Raw genomic sequence first — 20,447 nt, 5'->3', positions numbered from 1 at the left:
TTCAGAAGTTTGTTTTCTATTTCTGTACAGTTAGTCACGTTGGAGCCACTGTTAATACATTGATACAAGAGCATTCACCTCTAACATACTGAGATAAAATTGGTTGGAAGTGTACTGAAAACAAATTTTTTATTATAATGAGGGTTCCTTAAATACGTGATTCTGTGATGCATTAACTACTTTGCTGTGCCTATTTGTGCCTCCTCTATGCCACTGACATTTATTCCTATTATCTCTACCTTCCTTCATTTTTAGGTCTGGCTCCACTTTGTGAAAATATGCCCAGCGGTAGAGCGAACAAGCCAGGAGATGTGGTCAGAGCCAAAAACGGAAAGACGATTCAGGCATGTTATTCATAATGGTCCAAAAGCTGATGCGTAAGACTAACCAGTCCTTATTGATCCACATTTGTGCTGCCAAGACTGGGTAGAAGTTTTTAAACACTTGTACATTGTGTCCTTTGCATTAAAGACCAGAGAACCAAACTGTTGCTTTGACATTGGGTCTCATGAGTAGCTAGAGGGCTTTACAGGTAGTAGAAATTGACAAGCAGTAATTCGAAGGTCGAAGTCATTAATCCATACAGAACACATATTTTCAAGGTTCTATCTGTTAATAGGCCAACAGTTTAGTTTTGTGAGGTTAAACATCTTGAGTGGCGGCTAACCTTTAATTCCAGATTACAGTTCACCAGATAAAACTGGAAGGGCACAACATAATCTCTCTGACTATCGCTTTTGTCAGATTTTTCTATCGCTCAAATTGTAGTAAAATTAGCCTGCTTACTGTTAGAAATTGGGTTTCTGGTTAGCTAGAGTATGCACCTCAGCCAGGCAGAACCCAACAATCTGGTCAGGGCAAGTCAGTTACACACCAGATATAAGCTATACTCACCCCTTGGTAGCTTGGCACAGAGCAGTCAGGCTTATCCCCAGAGGTCATGTGTAAAGTGTTTTAGCAACACGCATACACCAGATTCCACACAGGGTTATAAAAAAAATATATGTATATTGTATCTTGTGCCTAAACCATAATCCAGAATGACAGTATTCATGAATACTATGCCTACTCTGCAGATTCTGAGTTGGTACTCATTATCTTAGTTAGGCAAGGGTACAATTGTCACACACCACAACCTCAGGGCAGGGAACACAGCAGGTAGGTTAGGTCAGTAACCTCATGCATCACTATATACCAATAGACAAAAAGTGACATAAATCATAATGACTGTGCAGCTATCAACATGATCTGTAACATGTGACCTAGAAATGCTGGGGTTCTAACATGCAAAACAAATTATGACAAGTTACATGAACTATCAACAGCAGTCATAACTCACCAATATCAGCCAGATTGCTGTAAGCATTTCAGTTCTGGACATTGAATAGTCCAGCGCCCACACCTTCATGAAATTTCAGGGCACGGCGTACCTGTGCCCCTATCACACCTACTGTGGTAATCAGGCTGAAGGCATAGACAGAAAGACACCTATGTGCCTCTTATCTGTAGTATGGTGATCTTGGGAGCCAGTTCTTCTAGAAAGCACCCTGCTCCTACGTGGTGGCCTCAGTCGAGGGCTCATCCCGTCCTTCCCCTAAGAGGGGAACAAAGCGCATCCTTCCCAGTACAGGGGAAGGACAAGGACAAACAGTAGGCTCTAGAGGGGCGACCTCACTGAATCACCCATGTGCAGACAAGGCGAGTGCAACTGCCAGCCAAAAGCGTGGTGCAGGTGTCCAGAACCGTGATACAGCCTCTTGTGTCAGCACAGGGCCGCCCGCGAGTGAAGCACGAACTGTGCTCTGACCTTTTGTGGTCTCGATCCTGGTGAGTTCTTTTTGGGGGCCAAGGTCTGCGGCATGAGAGCCCTGCTCTCCGCACCTCTTGCAGCAGAAGGAGGCCTCACAGGAAGGGGGTATTCTGACGGTCGAGCGTCGTTGCCCCCAGCCAAGTTGTGATCCCAAAGTGGCTCCGCTTGTGGTTGCTGAACAATGCACCATGAGGTCCCGTCAGGGAACAGAGAGCGGCACGCTGGTCCGACTGTCAGGACCCCTCTGAGGGGGTTCTTGAAGTGCAGCTTTCGCAGAGTCCAGCGACTCAGGCTGCTTCGCAGGAGGGGGGTGAGAGCACGTCACTTAGTCCTCCACGATGGCACCTGCAACACAGAGATGACAAAGGAGGCTTGATGACTTGCGCATATGCTGCCTAAGTGTCTTGAGTCATACAAAACACCGCAACTGGAGCACCACAAACTCATGCCGCCTGACACCTTGCTGCCCTCACGACCAGCGAGGGGAAACCAGGTGCCCACTTTGTGCTGGTGGTGACCCAGAGGGGAATTACAGGACTTTCTCCACGCACTAGGTTGTGTAGCAGTCAAGAATAGAAGTCAGCACTTCCCCAGTGTGGGTAATACTGCCAAGTCAATGTAGCAGTAAACTGTGCATGCAGGTACTGCAGTGGCAGGCCTGAGACAAGTTTGAAAGGCTGCTCCTGTGGGTGGCGCAATCAGCGTTGCAGGCCCACTAGTAGCATTTAATTTACAGGTGATAGGTATATGGTATACCTCTTTCCAAGGGACTTACAGGTAAAAGCCAACAAAAAGAGGGTCAGAAAAATCGGAGGAAGAAGGCAAAAAGTTTGGGGATAACCCTGGAAGGACCATTTCCAACAGGAAACAACATATGTTTTCATTATGTCAATTATGGTAAAAATGTGTGACTCTGATCTTTTGCACATGACCTGAGGGGAGTCCATAAATTAATGGTTCACCAGGGGTCGAGCTCAATCTTTGATAACAGAAGAGGTTCGTCTAGACAAATTACAGTTAATAATTCGAGCTGTATAATATTGACATTTAGCTAGGCAAACACCTTGCTAATAGTTACATGGAGCTTACAAATATAGAAAATTGGTACTGGGCTCATATTTGGCTCTGTGACACCTTTTTTCCCTGTGGGATTCAAGTTTCAGCAAAGCCAACTCGTCCTTAAACCATGGATTAGATTGTCTTAGTAAGTAGAATTGTGTCAAAATAAGCTAAACGTTTATTTTATGTTACAGATAAGAGGATATTGATATCAGTAGGATGATTAATAAATTGTTTTAACAGGGTGAGGGGAACGTTGTGTGCAAGGTTTTTTATAATGTCTCCTATCTCATATAGTGACAAGGCATTTTTCTGTTTCATCCTAGATGGTTTATTCAGATCTGTAGTGAAAGGGATGGTCAGACCATGGTAATGAAAGATTTTCATCGATGGAATACAGCAGATCATAGGAAGTAAAAATTGCGTCTAGCAGGTCTTGTGTGTCGGCGATTGATTTAGCAGAGGTAGGATACATGCAGTCATATAATTTAAAAAGGCATGGAGGCACCCAGTGGTTGGACCTGCCAGAAATAAGTCATTTAGGACCATAGCCTTATTACATATTTATTATAAAATTGCAAACACCATTCATTAGTGCTTCTGTATTGCAGCCTAAGGTATTAGGGAAGGCAGTAAGATCGAAAAAGCATTGGAATCATGTTTAACTACACAGTTTAAAGGGATATGTTTCACCTCTAGAGTGTCATTGAAGATAGCCGCAACCTCCCTCTTTTGATAATAAAGTAGGTGTAAAGTAGGTGGGGTCAGACCGGATAATTATGTTAGGAATTGGCACAATTCCGCAACCTGGACTCTATGCTTCACTGCTACAGAGCACAAGAGTATTTTAAGTTCTATAACTGGGAAAAACTTTATAGGGAGGAGATGTGGCATCAATATGGCATCGAACAGAGGGCTTAAATGGGGTTTTTAAGGGAGAATGCAGCGTACGTTTTCCTTATTTAAAATAGTTCTTACCTTAGATGGAATTGTATAGTGTTGCACATTGCTGTTAAAACCGGTAGCATGTTTTGTGGCTAGTGTTCGACAGGCGCAGACTTGCTTGCTTTTGGCACAGCATCAGCGTGCCTGCTGCACAAATAAACTTTGCTTTCACTTAAGTAGAACTCGGGGTAGTGGCACATATGGGCTGGACTGCAGATTACATTGCAGACATGATTCAGACAGCATCCTAGACACTCCCAAAATGGGGAATTCCTTCCCAACCATTCCAAGCTCCAGAAAAGGAAAACCGGACTGGCTAGCAGAAAAGCAGAGAACAGCACTAAACAAGCATTGACAAAGCCAATTGGTTGCGGAAATCTAGTTGGCATTGTCAATGTCTTTTAGCCATGTCAAATAGCAGCATGTGTATTTTTAGTGCTACAAGGTCACAGCATGTGAGAGAAAGCACTGTGAATATGCAAGTCATTATTTGAAACTTGCATCACACACAGTATAAGATAGACTACTACAAAATGTGCAAAAAGGTTTCAAATAAAATAGTGCTTCCAAAATATAGATTTCAGTAATACCTAGACTGTACGTAATGCAATTTTTATACATAACTATCCCTTCAATAACTCCAGGGGTACTTCACAGCTCAGTTATTCACTCTTTGCACTACCACTTAAAAATAATAAATCTTTGTCATCACAAAACACTGTCTCTGAATGGTATAATACCAGAATATCTTATTTTAAATATCGTGCTGCAAAAATATTGTAGCCAAAGCATCCATTACTACAATTTAGTAAAGCACACTAAATATAGATGTACTACTCTCAGCTCCACACTTTATACACTTAGCTTCATGACATCTCAACACTTGCCCAACCAAATACCACCACATTGGTCCAGCTCGCAATGCATGCAGGTTTTCACAACCCTCTGTAACACCTTTGTGATCTGCCTCCAGTGGCTCGTTTTGCGTTACATAAATATACCTGATAAAAGTAAACAAAGGTCTAATGCATGCATAGTCTGGGCTATATGGTCATGCGAAGATGCTCTCCCGACCTTTGCATGTGTACACCTAGATCAAAGCCCTGTATACGTGCAATGAGCTCTGCGTGTATATGCATACTGAGCACTGATACATACATGTATACACTGTCCCTTAATCCATACATGTAGACATTGGGCTTGGATGTGTGCCTATGTGCAATGAGCTCTGATATACACATCTACATTAGATATTTATTGTTGCATGTATACATCACCCATGTATGTGCACACTCAGCTCGGATCCATGCGTGTGCTGACACATGCATCCACTGAGCTCTTATGTGTTTATGTATTCACTTGGCATTGATCTATACATGGGCATTGAACACTATGCTCTGGATCCATAAGTATATCCACTGAGCTTGGATGCGTGCAGCTGTACACCGAGCACAGAGGAATGCATATGTAAACTGAGCCTTGATCCACAACCTGGCCCTGATCAGTGTATGTACACTGACCTATGATCCATGTATGTATGCGGTAAGTACAGATGTGCACATGTATACACTCACCTATGATCAGTGCATCTATCCACACAAATTTGTTTACACTAAGCTTTAATTCCTCTGTGTATATACTGAATGTGCAGACATGTACAAGGAGCACAGGTGTGTGCATGTGTACACTGAGCTCTGTTCAATGTATATACACACAGAGCACCTATGCATGTATATGGAAACCAAGCCTTAATCTACACCTTGGTTTTGTCAGTGCCTGTGACACTGATCCATGCAGGAATGCACTAAACACAGGTGCTTTATCCCTCCATCTATACAGAGAGCTTAGAGGCATGCACATGTGCACCCACCACAGATGCGTGTATGTGTATGTGTATACTAAGCTGCGACCCATTAATGTTTACCCCTATCCTTTGTCTGTACACATGTACAATGACCTCTTATCTGCAGTTCTGCAGTATAATAGAGAAAACCTATACTGAAGTAAACCGGTAGGAGGGCGGGTTGCACTATAGTAGGGAAATCCTACACTAAAGAAAGGAATGGTGTGTAAACAAGAGGGGAGGAGGGCAGGGTGGAGTATAGAAAAGGAAACCTACGGTAATGAAAGGAATGGAGCGTAAACAAGAGGGGAAGAGGGTGGGTTGCAGTATAGAAAACCCAACACCTACACAAAAGAAAGGAATGGGTTGTAAACTCTCCCAATAAAGCAGATGGGATCTGACTGGAGAAGAGGTCTTGCGCACAGAGACATGCAGTCTGTTCAGAATAGCATAGACCAATGCAGTCTGAGTTGAGACACCATGTGTAGAGAGGCACACTGTGTGCACGCAGCCACTGCTGTTAGCTCAATTACAGTAAACATAGAAGCAGAAAACACATGGCATCTGCACGAAATCCACTGGACGATAGGCAAGGTACCCTAGGGTGGGGGGGCGGGTAGCAGAAGGCACCATGTACATCAGAGTTCAGCTTGTTATATACAGGTAGAAAGCTCTGTACCCCTGAAATAAAATCACTGCCACCCTCTCAGGTTGGAGGCTCATGTTGGACTTTCAATCCAAACATGGAGCATTCCCTCTCTAGTAAAATATCCTTTGCCCTCCCTCTCAAATAGCCTCCCCCAGCTCCAGAAGAGAAGCACTGCCAGCTTTAGAAACAACACAGTGCAGGTCTGTCAGGAAGGAGAAGTAGGAACTGAGAGCAGAAGGGACTGTGCACTGGGTGTGGATGGGGAGCGGAACAAGAACAGGAGCTGCAGACTGACTAGAGAAATGAATGGGTCCAGACACAGCAGACTAACAGGAGCAGAAAAGGGAAGAAAGAGATGGAGGGTAGGAAGAAACGGATGAGACAGAGGAAAGAGAGTGACAAGAAGGAAGGAAGAGAGGAAAGAGGTATGGAAAATGGACGAGAGAGAGGGACAAAAAAGAGGAACGAGAGAGGGGAGGAAGAAGGAGGCAAGGAAGAGAAGAAAGAGGGAGGGCAGAGAAGGAAGGGAGAGGGATGGAGGGAAGATAGGGTCGAGAGAGGGTAGAGAGGTAAGGAAGAAATAGAAGAGAGGGACGAAAGAGGGAAGAAGGAAGAGAGGAATGAGAGAGACGGAAGCAAAAGATGGATGAGCGAGAGGTCACTCTGTGTGAGAAGCAGTTATGCTCTTGTGACACCTTGCATTTCGATTACTACCGTTCCTTTGGAAAGATATGTTTTCACCTTGTAGTTTCTTTGAAGATGTAAGTAATCAACCTGTTTTTGGACAGACAGCAGACTGAATCTTGAAGGAACAATATATGTCCAGGCTCCCCTCTGCAATGGGTGACCGGTCTTTTCTGCTCTGTCGATATCATAGGGAGGCAATGAAACATAAATACCATCTTATAAGGGGGCGGGGTGGCATGTAGGCCTGATTCTACGTATATTTTTAGATCCGGAAAACTAAACAACTGCATTTGTATAAATTGTGGGATCAAAAGTCCCATTGTGAACCTTAGAAGTGTTAAACCCCATGGGCAATTATATTTAGAAGGAATCCATCTCCCTCATCTCTCGGGACAATCCCAGGCTCCGACTCCGTGGACTGACAATAAAAGGCAAAGTGGGCCATAGAAAGGGACCATGGGAGGATGTCACTGGTGCTGACAGGTGTGATATAGTCCCTTTCTCACAGCTTTAAGAACCTCCACGGCCGGATACCCCCAATCAAGGAATGGATCCACTCATGAACCTAGAGAGGTGGGGCTGCGGGGCTACATGTTTTAACCAATCCGAACTCAACTTTTCCCATATCTACTGTGTTTGATGCATTCAACGAGGGATGAGGGACAGTCTCTACTAGCACCTTAGGAGGCGCTACGTAGGCTGCTCATGTAATAATGTTTGGAAGTTAAACCTTCAGTTTATCTGCACTTTGTGGTGTTGTCCACCTCCCCCCCCATGTGCCCTGCTCCTGCCCTACACCTCTCTCCTGTGCCTGGTTCTCAGTGAAGAGGCGTGTACCTGGCTCAGCCCTTGCTCTGTGGGAGAAGACCACCCTCCTAAATGCGTCCCCCAACACAGATAAGCCAGTTCCAACTGGACTGTTCCATTGCACCTACCACGCATGCATGCAGACATTTCAATCCTGGCACATCAAGCGATTAGAGCACACATGGAAGGCTGGTGCTGTACCATTTGTCTTGCTGCCTATTTTAAGCCCGCTGCTTTGAGATTGCTGTATCATATTGCACATACCACACATGAGCAGTGACTGCAACAGCTTCAGAAATTCTTTAATAAACAAGTAGCAACGGGTGCCGAACATACACCGAAGACAGGCAAACAGTGTCTGACTTTTGACCTCAGTCTTGGAGTGCACAGCAAGTGTGAGGAGGTAAGAGCAGGATTTACTGGCCTGTTTACAAGGGAGCTCCAAAGGACTGAAAACAGAACCCATTGTGTCAATTGCTTTTCAACAAAGAAGAAAGTAGTCTCTGAAATACATGCCATAATGGTGACAAGTATTGTTCTTTATCCCTGCTCTTGGGGAGGACTAAACACAACAAATGCATTCCATAGAGAAATGGGAAGAAAAAAGAGCGAGGATGGAACCAGCAAATGGGAAGCCTATAGGTGGGCCACAAGCCCACAAAATATATACAGCATGTCTCGAAGAGACCGCGCAAGCGCTGTCCAGCCAAGACCTGAAAAGAGCAGTGGTAGGCTGAATTAACTAAAGTGCATTAAAAATATGAAAAGGCAAAAAATGAGAGTGCAATATAGGTGAAAGCAAGCAGCTACAACAATGTGGCAGATATTATGTTTCGGGGATAACAAAAGTCTGAAAGCAATGTAGAATAGAGGCAAGTTAGATCCATGTAGATATATTGCATTGGGTGTTGGGTTGAAACTGTGGAATATAGTTATGTGGGTGGACAACTCTGGCAAAGAGCGTTGCAGAGGGTTTACCTCACAGGAAGAAAAACACACAAGTCTTCATGTGGCAGAAGATATTGCATGTTGTGAGAGTTATTCCAGTAAAGCTGGAATGATCCAAGGAACATGAAGATCCCTTTATAACTTTTGACTCCTGGCAAAGGCTCAGATATTCTGTTGAGTGTTAATTTGTATGGTGTAGTTTCGCTTGTTGACGGTGGACTGTGATCAAACATATTTGGGCTCTCAATAGGATTCAACTTACTGTAGGTCAGTTTGTTTTTATGTATTGATGATAAGCAAATTGTATTTTAATTTGTTTCTTTTCTTTCCTTAAACAGATTGACAATACTGATGCGGAAGGGCGTTTGCTATTGGCTGATGCTCTCTGCTATGCACACACATTTAATGCAAGAGCCATTGTGAATGCAGCAACATTGACAGGTAAGTGTTTCTATGCCAGTTGCTTTGGCTTTATTTTGGATCTACATCATTTTTCAAGCTTTTGGATTTTAGTGGGATATGTTAAACTTACAAATTTCCCGTCTGAATGTGTAACTGTTTGTATTCAGCCTGGACAATGTTAGCTTCTTTGAAATGGGTCAAACTATTGAGTTATGTAGAGGTCTAATACTTTTTAATCTTGTGCAAAAGAAAAGATTGATAGTTGACTCTATAAAACACAAAAATAGCAAAGATTTGCCTGATTTCTGGTTTTCAATATCTCGGCTATTTCAAGACCATTCAGGAAACAGGTTGCCCATGTACAAGCATGGATGGGATTGTAAGCAAGATAATCTTAATTATAAACCCTAACCTTTCATTCAGTATATCCATTCTCAAAACATGTATCAAAACCTAGTGCCATCTCAGTGCCTAATGCTGGCCCTGGATTCCATGATTAACCTTTATCAGTAGCTGCATTAGGCATGTAGTATATTGGTAATTTTGTATGGCAGGAGGATTAGACACCAGAGTACTTCATCCTGATAATGCAAGGCTGTGTCTCTTTTTTTATAAACCGCCTGTATATATTTGGTAGTGTGGAACAGCAAAAGCCCTTTGAGTTCCCTTGATGGATTGCAACTTGGCATGTTGCAACCCATGAAGGTGGTGTGTTCCTGTTGCAATTAACGGTCACTAGTCAAAATATTATGGCAAAATCATATCCCATCCGCCCAAGGGTGCCTGTGGATGTTGCGCACCACACACTGGCATCGATCCCATGTGCGGATAGAGTATCCATGAGGGGGCCCCTTATAGACTTAGGACAGCGACTTGCTAGGTCTGAGGACAGTGTTTGGAAATTGTACAGAAGCTGCTGGTGAAACATGGGCCTAGGCTGGTCAGTAGCTGATGGGGGGTGCAGAGACGCCCACCCACCCTTATACCCCCCACTTTCAGAGGAGAACAGGGTAGGAAGCCACCACCCCAGTAGCGTGACTGAAGTAATGTGAGGAGAGCCCACTTCTCCCCACCCTCCCTCCCATACAGAAGAGTTCTGTAGTGGGTGAGATGCCCTTGAAAGGGCTGGAGGAGGAGCAGTGGTGGCGGACTAATATAGATGAAAACTTTGGCAGTAGGTCAAAAGGGCAAGGCCTAGGGAGATGATCTGCAGAAGATGGGACTCTCTCTTCCAGTGTTGGAAAGATATTGAGGACACCCCAGGGACCCTTATAGACATTATTGTTGGGAGTTTGATAATAGGCGAGCCGCTTGAGGCCCAGAGGATCAAGGAGCCTGAGACTGTGCTGCCTTTGTGGTCACTAGGAGCACCAAAGTAGACTGCGCTTCCCTGGGCCTGACATAGGAGATGTGGGACTCATATGGGAGATTGAGCCAACCCAGCTCCATGCATCTTAGTTGAGAGAAAAGATGCATGGAGTCCTTGCTGCATTCCTCACTACAATGAAGTGAGGAGTGAAGCGGGCTGGTGAACGACGGGAGCACTAGAAGAGGAGAATTAAGGACTGCAACTCCACTGGCTACTTTTTTGAGATTTGGGGTCCCCGCCCCCAAGAGATAGATGACATCTGGCGATGAGCAGGCTGCCCTGAGCATCTGCTACCATGGCACTTGAAAAGGAAGGGATCTAATCAGTTAGCTCTGCATCAAAGACTGTGAGGGGTTGAATCAATGAAAGACTGGAAGGGGGCAACAAAGGCGACGAAGGATGCCACAGTGATGATAAATTTGAAAACAGATAAGCTTCACACTATAAAGGAGTCCCAACCTATTCTAATGAAGGGTAAGAATGTCAAAAAGCTCATGCTCAGGAAGTTGGAATGGGCACTCGAAGGTGATGCAGAGTAATTTAATAAAATCCTGGATACAATTTTGGACATGAAAGGGATCTTGGAGACTAAAAGTGATGGGGATTGACGTTGGTTTACTTACAGCGGACCATAGGACACTCGCACAAGGATAGCTGAGACTGAAGTAAAGCTGATCACACTGGGGGCCAGCAGTTGAGGAGTTGCAGCTGCGAAATAGGACCTGATGGTGGCAGTAACACATTTGCAGGAGAAAGCGGAAGAAACTGAAGGCCATTTGTGAAGCAACAATGTATGGATTGTTGGGTTGCCTGAGAATGTGTAAGGACAAAGTGCAGAACTATTCAAAGAGAAATGGTTCATTCAAAATTTGTGTGACAGAACTCCTTCGACTTTCTTTACTGTGGAAAGGGTACCCTTGTTGCCGGGGTGTTCCCCCAGTCCCAGGGCCCCCTCCGAAACCCATGTTGGCCAGGCTACTCAGTTTTAGATCGGGATAGAATGTAAATTCCTGGGAAGAGGCACATGCAGGTTTTACCTGAAGGTTTCTAAGGGTAGCAATACTAGCCAGGAAAAGCCCTCCCATTCTGATTACTAACACTTGGCCTGACCCTCGCAGTTGTATTGTGGGAGTTCAGAATACCAGGTTATTAAACTTGGGTTCCACCTTAATTAATGTGAACTCTTCACGAGACTGCAAAGGGAGGCCCTGGAGAAAACTGGTCTGAGCCTGCTTGACGTGGACTACACCCTACCTGTTATAGGGAGTGACTTTAATGATGTAATAATACCAGAACAGGATAGGGTAAAATCTACCTACGTCCATGAGCCTAATGAGAAGCAACTTTCTCCATAAGTCTGAGTTTTAGGCCTTATAGATGTTTGGCAGTTGAAACACCCATGAGATAATCAGTACTTTTATTTATCTCAGGCACACAAAACCTTCTTAAGGCTAGACCATGTGTTCATACTGGGAGAAAAGCCCCTTCCATAACAGAGGTACATAATCTGGTAGTTGGGGTATTTGTTCACTCACCACTGATGGAAGGAAATACTAATGCTTTGAGACTATTTGTAGGGAAAATGCCTGGGAGCTGAGAGTCCCTGAGATGATGGCTGAGATCCAGATGGATTCTGTGTTTTATTTTAATGAGCATATTGAGACGGTGGATTCTCTATCATAAATCTGTGAAGATACAAATATCTGCAACAGCACACAAAACATAATAGTAAGAAAGAAGCGGGAAGGCGTTTGAGAGAATTAGACCCCTGAAGAAGCAAGTACTGAACTTGGAGAGGACAGTGTCACCTGGCCAGAGTAGAACGGAACAGGGAATTAGCATTGGTAAGGGTTGAATATCTAAATGAGGAGCAGAATGTGGCTTGTCAGCAGTATCTGACACAGAGCAAGCTGTACATAGTGAGAGATGAAGCAGGAAGCCTCTTGGCCCGGCTGAGTCAGTCAAAAGAAGAGGCTAGATGGGTGGGACATCCAGAACAGGATGTCTAGCGCATTCCTGAAGCACAAGCCAACAAAGAGAATTCCAGTATTTCCCAAGAACATCGTACAAACCAGACTCAATGACAAAAACCTTCATGGCTTAGAAACCCAACTTCACTGAATGCCAAGTCACTTGGATTCTCTTTGGACACCAGCCTCCCATTCAAGGATTGCATTGCCAAAATGATTACCTGGTACCAGCTCTTTCTGCTAACGAAAGTGAAACTTTGTTCCAGAGTTTGACTTTAAAACTGCTGTTCAAGCCCCCAAACTCCCACATCTGGATAGTGGTAGCACCCTGTTCTATTGCCTCTGGACTTCACAATGGCATCCTACATCTCACAGCATGTTTCATCTATGGCTGAAAGAAATCTGATCATATAAGCCCATTTCTGATGGAAGTCTATTGTCTCCCCTTGCGTCGCGCACCATCTTGAAAACCAGCAGCTTTATTTACGTAGCCTTAGGGAAGTATACAGAAAGGTGATGGATAGAATGCTTGAATTAATCTCAGCCACTGGTAAGTAGTCAGGGCTGCATCCCAGTCCATTGTTATTTTGCACATCATGCCACCTAAGTTTGGGCACAGCCATATGGAAATCAGTTTTGACCCTGCTCCAATAGGAAGGGGTCCTTCCTGAACCGGAACACAAAAAATCCAGGGCCTGTTTTGCCCTATTTGAGGCTCACCAGCCAGGAATAGCTTGGTTCCAGTGACACAGTGAGCACACAACCCTTGTCTGGACATACCCTTCCCACTTAGGGTGACTGAAGTCGCTCCTAGGTTGCTTGTTCTCTAGAGCAGACTGTGAGGCAGTTGCTTCACCATGAACATAGTAGCACAAACGTGCAGGAGGACCTGCCGGTTTGCATTCCTGTGTTGAAATGATTTTTATAGCATGCTTTGGTACTGAAGTGCTGAAACATTAGTTTACAAATGTAAAACAATTGTTTCTGGATCCTCCTCTTTTGGATCTTTTATGAGGAATTGACCTAATAGTATAGAGATCCGAGGATGATGCTTTAGATTGTTGTTGGGTAAACTAATGGCAAATAAATCATTAAAAGTACACAGAGTCCTTATATAAGCAATTTCCCCATGTCAATAATTGCTATTTAGAAAGGTCTTAGGCAGGTTCTAAATGCACTTCCAAAGAACATAGATGTGGATATTTAGCCCACCATGTCACTTCATATGTGACATTGTATGGTTCTTGACACGAGATATGACTTTCTCGCCCTGGGTAACAACTAAGGCAGATATATATTTAAGTTGCTTTTTTGTTAAAAAATATAAATAAAAAGTAACGGCTGTTTTGGATAAACCACTACACTACCTGAGCCTACTTGTAGCTAAACTTTGCCATATGTTTAGTATGGTGCTGTGTGCAACAAAGCTGCTCTCAAGTGAAGTGTTAATTGCTAATTGTTAGTTAATGAAGCTCGAGCAATGCTTTAAAACTCAAAGGTTGGCCAAGTGCTGCTTAGCACTTGTTCTATTGATGTCCAGTCCTCTTATTTATCCTTTTTATGTACCCATTAAGCAAAATGTTTATCTTATACAATATTGTATTCGCCATCCTTCGAGTATTATAATAGCTGGAAGGTTCAGTTTCTGAACCTTGTCTACTGTCGGGCTAGATAAGTAGTTGTATCCACTTTTTCATGTAACTTCCCAGATGTGCTTAGTAGAAAACCTTTTGTAAGAAACTCTGTTCACGCCACAACAGAGGCTTTGTGCTTTTGTTTGAAGGCTCCCTCTGAGACCTGCGATAACATAATTACATTTTTGAATATATGGTGTAAAATAATGGCTCTTGTAACATTACCTAAGTGTGATTAGTAGATGTTTTAAATTTTGTATCTGGGACTCCCGCTCACATCATTTTTATCTTGCGTTTTAATCTGCTGCTGTATTGTGTAATACGTTTTTATTGAAAAATCATTTAATTGCAGGTAAAGATTTATCATTATTATTAATAGTAAAATAGAAAAGGCTAAGGAAATGCCGAGATACCCTTTCGGTTGTGCTGCTTTCACAGTTCGTTTGACTAAGTCATCAATGGATAACTCCTCACCTTGCTTAGTATGAGGCGTCACTCTTCAAGACTTTTCCTGGAAAATCAGGTGCACATGTTATAAATAAAATAAAAGCAATTAATTTTAACCAAGACTAATAACCTCAAACAACAGGCCAGGATTTGGCACTCGTATCCTAAATTTTTTAAAGAATGATCCCTTGCTCGCTATTATTTTTTCGTTACTCCTGCCAAAAAAACGTAATTTTTTCACTCTCATTCTATCCAGAATCGAACAGTGTTGTACAGCGAGCCAGTGGTAACCTTAAGCCTTGACCACTCGGGTACTGGATACAGAATTGGCTTGATTAATTAGCCTTTATGCGGTTCAAAGAGCACTAAATCATTTGCCAGTTTCTGCCAAAAATATCAATGCCATTTTAACTACAGAAAGTACCTATCAGAGTCCTTTCACCAAGTGACAATTTGCTTTCCAATACATAAATCCTTATTTTTATTTCTAAGGACTCAAGTGCAGTTTTTATTATCATTATGTTGGAGCAACTCAGGAAATACTTATGCTCTAAGTTTATACAGAACTTATTGTCATTCTCTTATAGATAGAGTGATCATCATAGCCGACTGCAGAACATTTGATGAAAACCTGTTGAGCCACATTACTCTTCGTGGCTATCAACTTGCTTTGTTCTTTTTTTCTGCAGTTTATTTTTTTTGCTTTATTGGTACATATGGCGAAAACTGTAAGTGATGGTTAGATTCTGAATAAATGTTCTGAAGTACTTTTGTAAATTATGTAGAATAGTATATGCAGTTTACAGGAGATGTACTGTATTTGAAATGCACATTCATAACACGTATACGTTATTAGTTGCCTAAGCTGTAGCGTTGGTTAATGGTGTTTAGTTGTGGTACAGGGTGCTGTGATTGGTTCTGCTAATTTACTTAGCCTGCATATTTTACAGGTGCCATGGATGTTGCATTAGGATCTGCTGCAACAGGTGTTTTTACAAATTCAAACTGGCTTTGGAATCACCTTCATGAGGTATATTTGTCCACTGATATATCGACTTTTCTAGGATAGAAAAAACTAAAATGTGTAGAACTTGTATTACACTTCTCGGTATACTTTGAATTCTAGTATGTCGTATCCTAGGTTCTCTAATAACGAGTTAAAACAAGTGTATCATTTCACTGTGGCATGTAAAAGGTTCACCCTTACGCACGCTTGTTATCTTGACTCCGACACTGCCTCCCTACATTGGTGACACGTCTGAAATAGCAAGAGTGTCTTGTTAAATCTTAAGACGAGAGTGATTCTCTCTTGGTACAAACAATATTAACCGTCCTAACATGCTGTTCGTGATGGGATTCCTTCTAACTTGCTTTATTGAGCTCAGTAATTGCTGTTGCAGGCAGAACAGCAGATCGAAGGCCCTTAGATTTGTTTAGGACAGCTGAAGTAAAACTGGCGAAAAGTGTAAGATGTATCACAATCAATGATCATTAGTATTCTTGCCTAGAAATGGAACTCTTGAGGTTTTTAGTCTTCAAACATGTGGTAAACTCTTCATTGTATGCTAATAAAAAAAAATAGGGGCCATAAGTGAGGTTTGTGGATGTTAAGAACACCCAGTGAGTCCAGCCAGTCTCACTACAGATAACTGTTGGTAAACGCTTTGTTTCAAAATACATATTATTTACTTAGAATGTGGTTTGGGACAGCACTTTGCCCGTGGTTGGATGACTTTCTTGTCTGTGTCAGGTATAGGCTTTGGATTCTGTGGCTTTCCTCCCTGTTCTATTTTTCTCACTGAGTAACACTTCTGTCACAGTGTACTGACTGGATGAGTTGAAACCTTCCACAGCTGCCTGCCGGGGGCTCTTGTAGGTCTTGTCTACAGATAACTTTAAACTGCCCATTTGGAAAAAAAAAAAGTTTGTGCGCAATACCAATGGCTAGAATGGACTCCGAGTCAGCCCATTTTTCATAATCGGTTGGCTTTCATGTCTGTCTCATTTACGTTCTTCCTATTTGATGACTCCCCTTCCTGTGCATGTTTGTCTCTCCCCTGTAGGTGATTGGATGTCTGGATTGAATGTTTTGCATGTTTTCCTCTGCTTACATTTGTTGAGTTGTTGTTTTCTTTCATGACTCCATAGGAGTGCGTGTTTTATTGCTTTCTTTCTCTTGTGCTGCTTACTAACATGTCATCTCCCCCCTGCGATCACAGTGTTGCTCTTAAGCGTGTTCATTGCTCCCCCCTCCCAATCAGATTTTTATTGTTTTTTTGAAAATCCCACTCTATCCCTCCCAACGTATCCATTGCTACCCTATCCCTTCCTGCTGGCGTTGTTGCTCCATGCCACTCGACTGGGTTGAGTTGCTCTTTTCTTTTTTTAATGTTTTTTTTTTTTTCCTTTTTGGCAAAGCTTTTCCAGATTGGCAACAAGCACTGGCAAAATATAAAGGTCAGCTAACACCTTTGAAAGGCGAAACCAATTGGCTTTGGCAATGCTTGTTCTTTATGAGTACTCCATAAGAGTGCATGTTGTTGCCTTGCTCTTGCCCCTGTTTTTTTCCTTTTTTTTTAAATCAGCACTCCATGGGAGTACGTGTATCTTGGTGTCAGCCACACTGTGCACTTTTTTCACTCCTCCACTGTCCTATTTCAAGTAGGTTTTAATTTTGGTTGTTTGTTTTTTTATGACAACCCAGCAGCTTACAAGGGCTATCGGTCACTGCTTACTTTTCACTCCTCCCCACTTTAATTTTTATGTTTTAGTTTAATTTATTTAACGATGGCCTACCAACCTCAAAGTACTACTAGGCTTCTCGTTCCCTTTTTTGCACTTGTGTACACTGTTTTTTTTTAACCATATTTCACCATTCATAAGTGTCCTACATGCTAGAACAGTAAATAAAGAATGGTTGTCATAAGTTTCGATGCATATCGGCAGCCACCTTGGAATGAATTTCCTTTAAAGACAAACCATTGAAAGATTATTCATTCACTCACCAGTGGCAATCAAAAAAACATTAGAGCAGAGATCTATAGTTCTTATTAGTGCCTGTTCTTTAATGGTTTGAAGGGACAAGCACCTAGAAAGGTAGTTATCTAATGCAGTGGTTCCCAACCTGTGGTCCGGGTACCCCTCGGGTTCCCCGAAGCCTCCTCAGGGGGTCCGCGAGTGCTTAGAAAATGAAAGGTTATTAACACATTAGGTCCCCAGCATTCAGTAAAGACTCAGTGGAGAGGTCCCCAGATTCCAATAATGATTCTGTGGGGGTCCCTGGGTTCCAATAATGATAAAGTTGGGGTCCCCAGAAGTCAAAAGGTTGGGAACCACTGATCCAATGTGCTTGCGCTGCATTCTCAAGACCTAAATAACAAGAGTAATATTTTTAGACCTTGTTTTGCAAATAAAGTTGTATGCTTAACAAAACGTGTAAATTGTTATGGTGTATTTGCAGGCCAGCATTGTGACAGGAGATCGTGTGTGGAGAATGCCTCTTTTTGAACATTACACCAAACAGATCACAGAGTCGCAGCTTGCAGATCTAAACAATATTGGCAAATATAGCAGGTACTCGACTATTACTTTACTGCACTCTGTTTTGATGCTTATTTGTCCAATGGTTCTTTACCCTAATTGTCTAGGTGCGCTGACGAGCTGCTCATCAGTGTCTTGACATCATTTGCCTCCAGACATGAAGAGAAGGAGCAGCATGTAGGTGCAACCACTAGGTGCTGATCTCAGTTCATTATCCAGCGTGGCTTACAGACTGAAATGAGGTGGGAACAAGCAGATCTAACTTGGAACCTTAATCGGTCCTTAAGTCCACTCCACAGAACGGCAAGTAGGGCGGCGTCGAGGAATCTTTTGAGTATCCACTGGAAAGAGTTGATTAACAAAGGTAAATCATCTACTCCTCGTAACTGGGACAACATTTTGAAAGCAACAAGGAAAGTGGGGTCCAACCCCACGCACAAATACTACAAGCCGTCCAGAAACAACAAAGGAGCTTTAATGTAGGAGGAAATTCAGAGACCTCAGGGCAGAAGGTGACTGTAGTCACCACCCCCGAGGACACAGACCAGAGGTCCGTCGCTTGGTAAGGAGTCCTCTAGAGACCTGTCAAAAGAGTCAGAGGCACCAGAGTCTGTTGACCAGTCAGCAGCACATTCTGCGCCTGTACCTAAGGTGGGAGATCCAGTACCCTGATCCAGTACCCTGCTCCAGGCAAAAAAAAGAAAAATTGAGATAAAGACGACGCTCTCAAACTGATATGTAATACTGGTAGCGGGTGATCTGGTGTTAGTATTCTGTAAGATATGAAACAGTGCTTTAAAGTAAAAATCATCAATATTGTTAGTAAGGTATGTGCTGCTGGGGGGATCCATGCTGTTGGGGTTTTCCCACCTCGTACGAATTTAGGCAGTCCAGGAAAGGGGTCACGTCACTGAGTACGGAATGTGTTTCTGTATAATAAGCATAATTATACACTTAGCCTTCTTGTAGATATGAGTTGTTACATTATTACACAGCACAAACAGGGTAAACCTATGAAGTAATGACAGTCTTATCATTTGCTGTGCAAACCGGAGTTCTGGCTGATGTGCTCACTCCATCCATTTCCTCCATAGTCCAACCTGACCAGACTATATTTGTGCCATTCAGGTCCATGCACCATCTCTACAATTGTCAAGCCAGGAAATAATCCAGACTGTCACATTGGCAATATGATCCCTAGAGCTGTTAAATAATTAAATTACATTTAATATTGTTTTTATTCAGACTCCTACAGGCGAGTGGCTTTGGGTCTGTTTTGATGCCCCAGCTTGCTATCCTGTTTACAAACCCTCTGCAGCAGTTAAGGTAAATGGAATCTTGCCAGATAAGTTTGGAGGAGAAACCAGACTGGGCTTCCCTCTTTCTTCAGTGGTTTTTACCTTAGCAATAGAATCATTGGTATGCTTGATCAGACAGAGCCCACTGATCAGGTGATTCTGGTGGAGTGATGGCAACAAGGACCCTTTCTCATATGTAGACAACATTCACATTTATTTCTGTTCTTTGGTTCATGGTGCTCAGAGTATTGTATATATTTAAGGTGTTGGAATGCCCTTCTGGATCACTGTTAATTGGATTAGGTTTGCTTTATTCCCGGTAAAACACTTGGGCTACTTGTGAGATATGACTTCACCATTTAAGTTGTTGGGGCTGTGAAAGTTGCTGCAACCCTGGAACAGTTTCGGGCACACAATCACTCATTTGGTGCTCATCAATAATTTGAGTGACAATGTCATACTCTGTGACAAACTACCCTTATCCCTGCTTAATAGGGTCATCCTGTTTAAAATTATATCACTCGTATTAATTTTCTGAATACTCTGCCACACATTCCTCATTGGGCCTTCAGGACACATTTATCCTGTACGGAGAGCACGAATTTGAATCCCAAAGAACCCAACATTTTCATTGATCAAGATACACTGATAAATAGAAGGGGATAAGATCTCCCTGCTGTAATTTCAGGGTTACCTCTGGCTAGCTCCCTTGTAATTGTGTGGATGAACTCCAATTTGGAGGAACTCTATCTACAGATAGGTTAGCCATGGGAGGAAAAATATGTTAGGTTTTTATTCATAGAAGGAAGATATAAGACACTTTGAAGCATATTTATACTCTGTTTGCACCGAATTAGCGTCCTTTTTTTAAACTCTAATTCGGTGCAAAACTAACTCCATATTTATACTTTGATGCTAGACCCGTCTAGCACCAAATTTATGGAGTTAGTAATTTTTTGGAAGTGGAGACCTACCTTGCCTTAATGAGATGCAAGGTAGGCGTTCCCGTGCAAAAAATGACTATGGCCTTAACGCCATA

General features: G+C 42.8%; 1 protein-coding gene across 1 annotated transcript in view; it reads left to right on the top strand.

The window, feature by feature from the left end:
• Positions 1 to 20,447, top strand: part of LAP3 (leucine aminopeptidase 3) — a 159,468-nt gene that overhangs the window by 130,628 nt on the left and 8,393 nt on the right. The window contains exons 9-12 of the mRNA XM_069202263.1: positions 256 to 344; positions 9,087 to 9,189; positions 15,521 to 15,600; positions 18,031 to 18,143. Coding sequence (XP_069058364.1) covers positions 256 to 344; positions 9,087 to 9,189; positions 15,521 to 15,600; positions 18,031 to 18,143 — 385 coding nt within the window. The remainder of the gene's footprint in view (positions 1 to 255; positions 345 to 9,086; positions 9,190 to 15,520; positions 15,601 to 18,030; positions 18,144 to 20,447) is intronic.

This window comes from Pleurodeles waltl, chromosome 1_2 (genome assembly GCF_031143425.1).
Source record: "Pleurodeles waltl isolate 20211129_DDA chromosome 1_2, aPleWal1.hap1.20221129, whole genome shotgun sequence".
Taxonomy (NCBI): domain Eukaryota; kingdom Metazoa; phylum Chordata; class Amphibia; order Caudata; family Salamandridae; genus Pleurodeles; species Pleurodeles waltl.
Note: the sequence above shows the minus strand (reverse complement) of the source record. Positions and strands in the feature narration are given on the sequence as shown.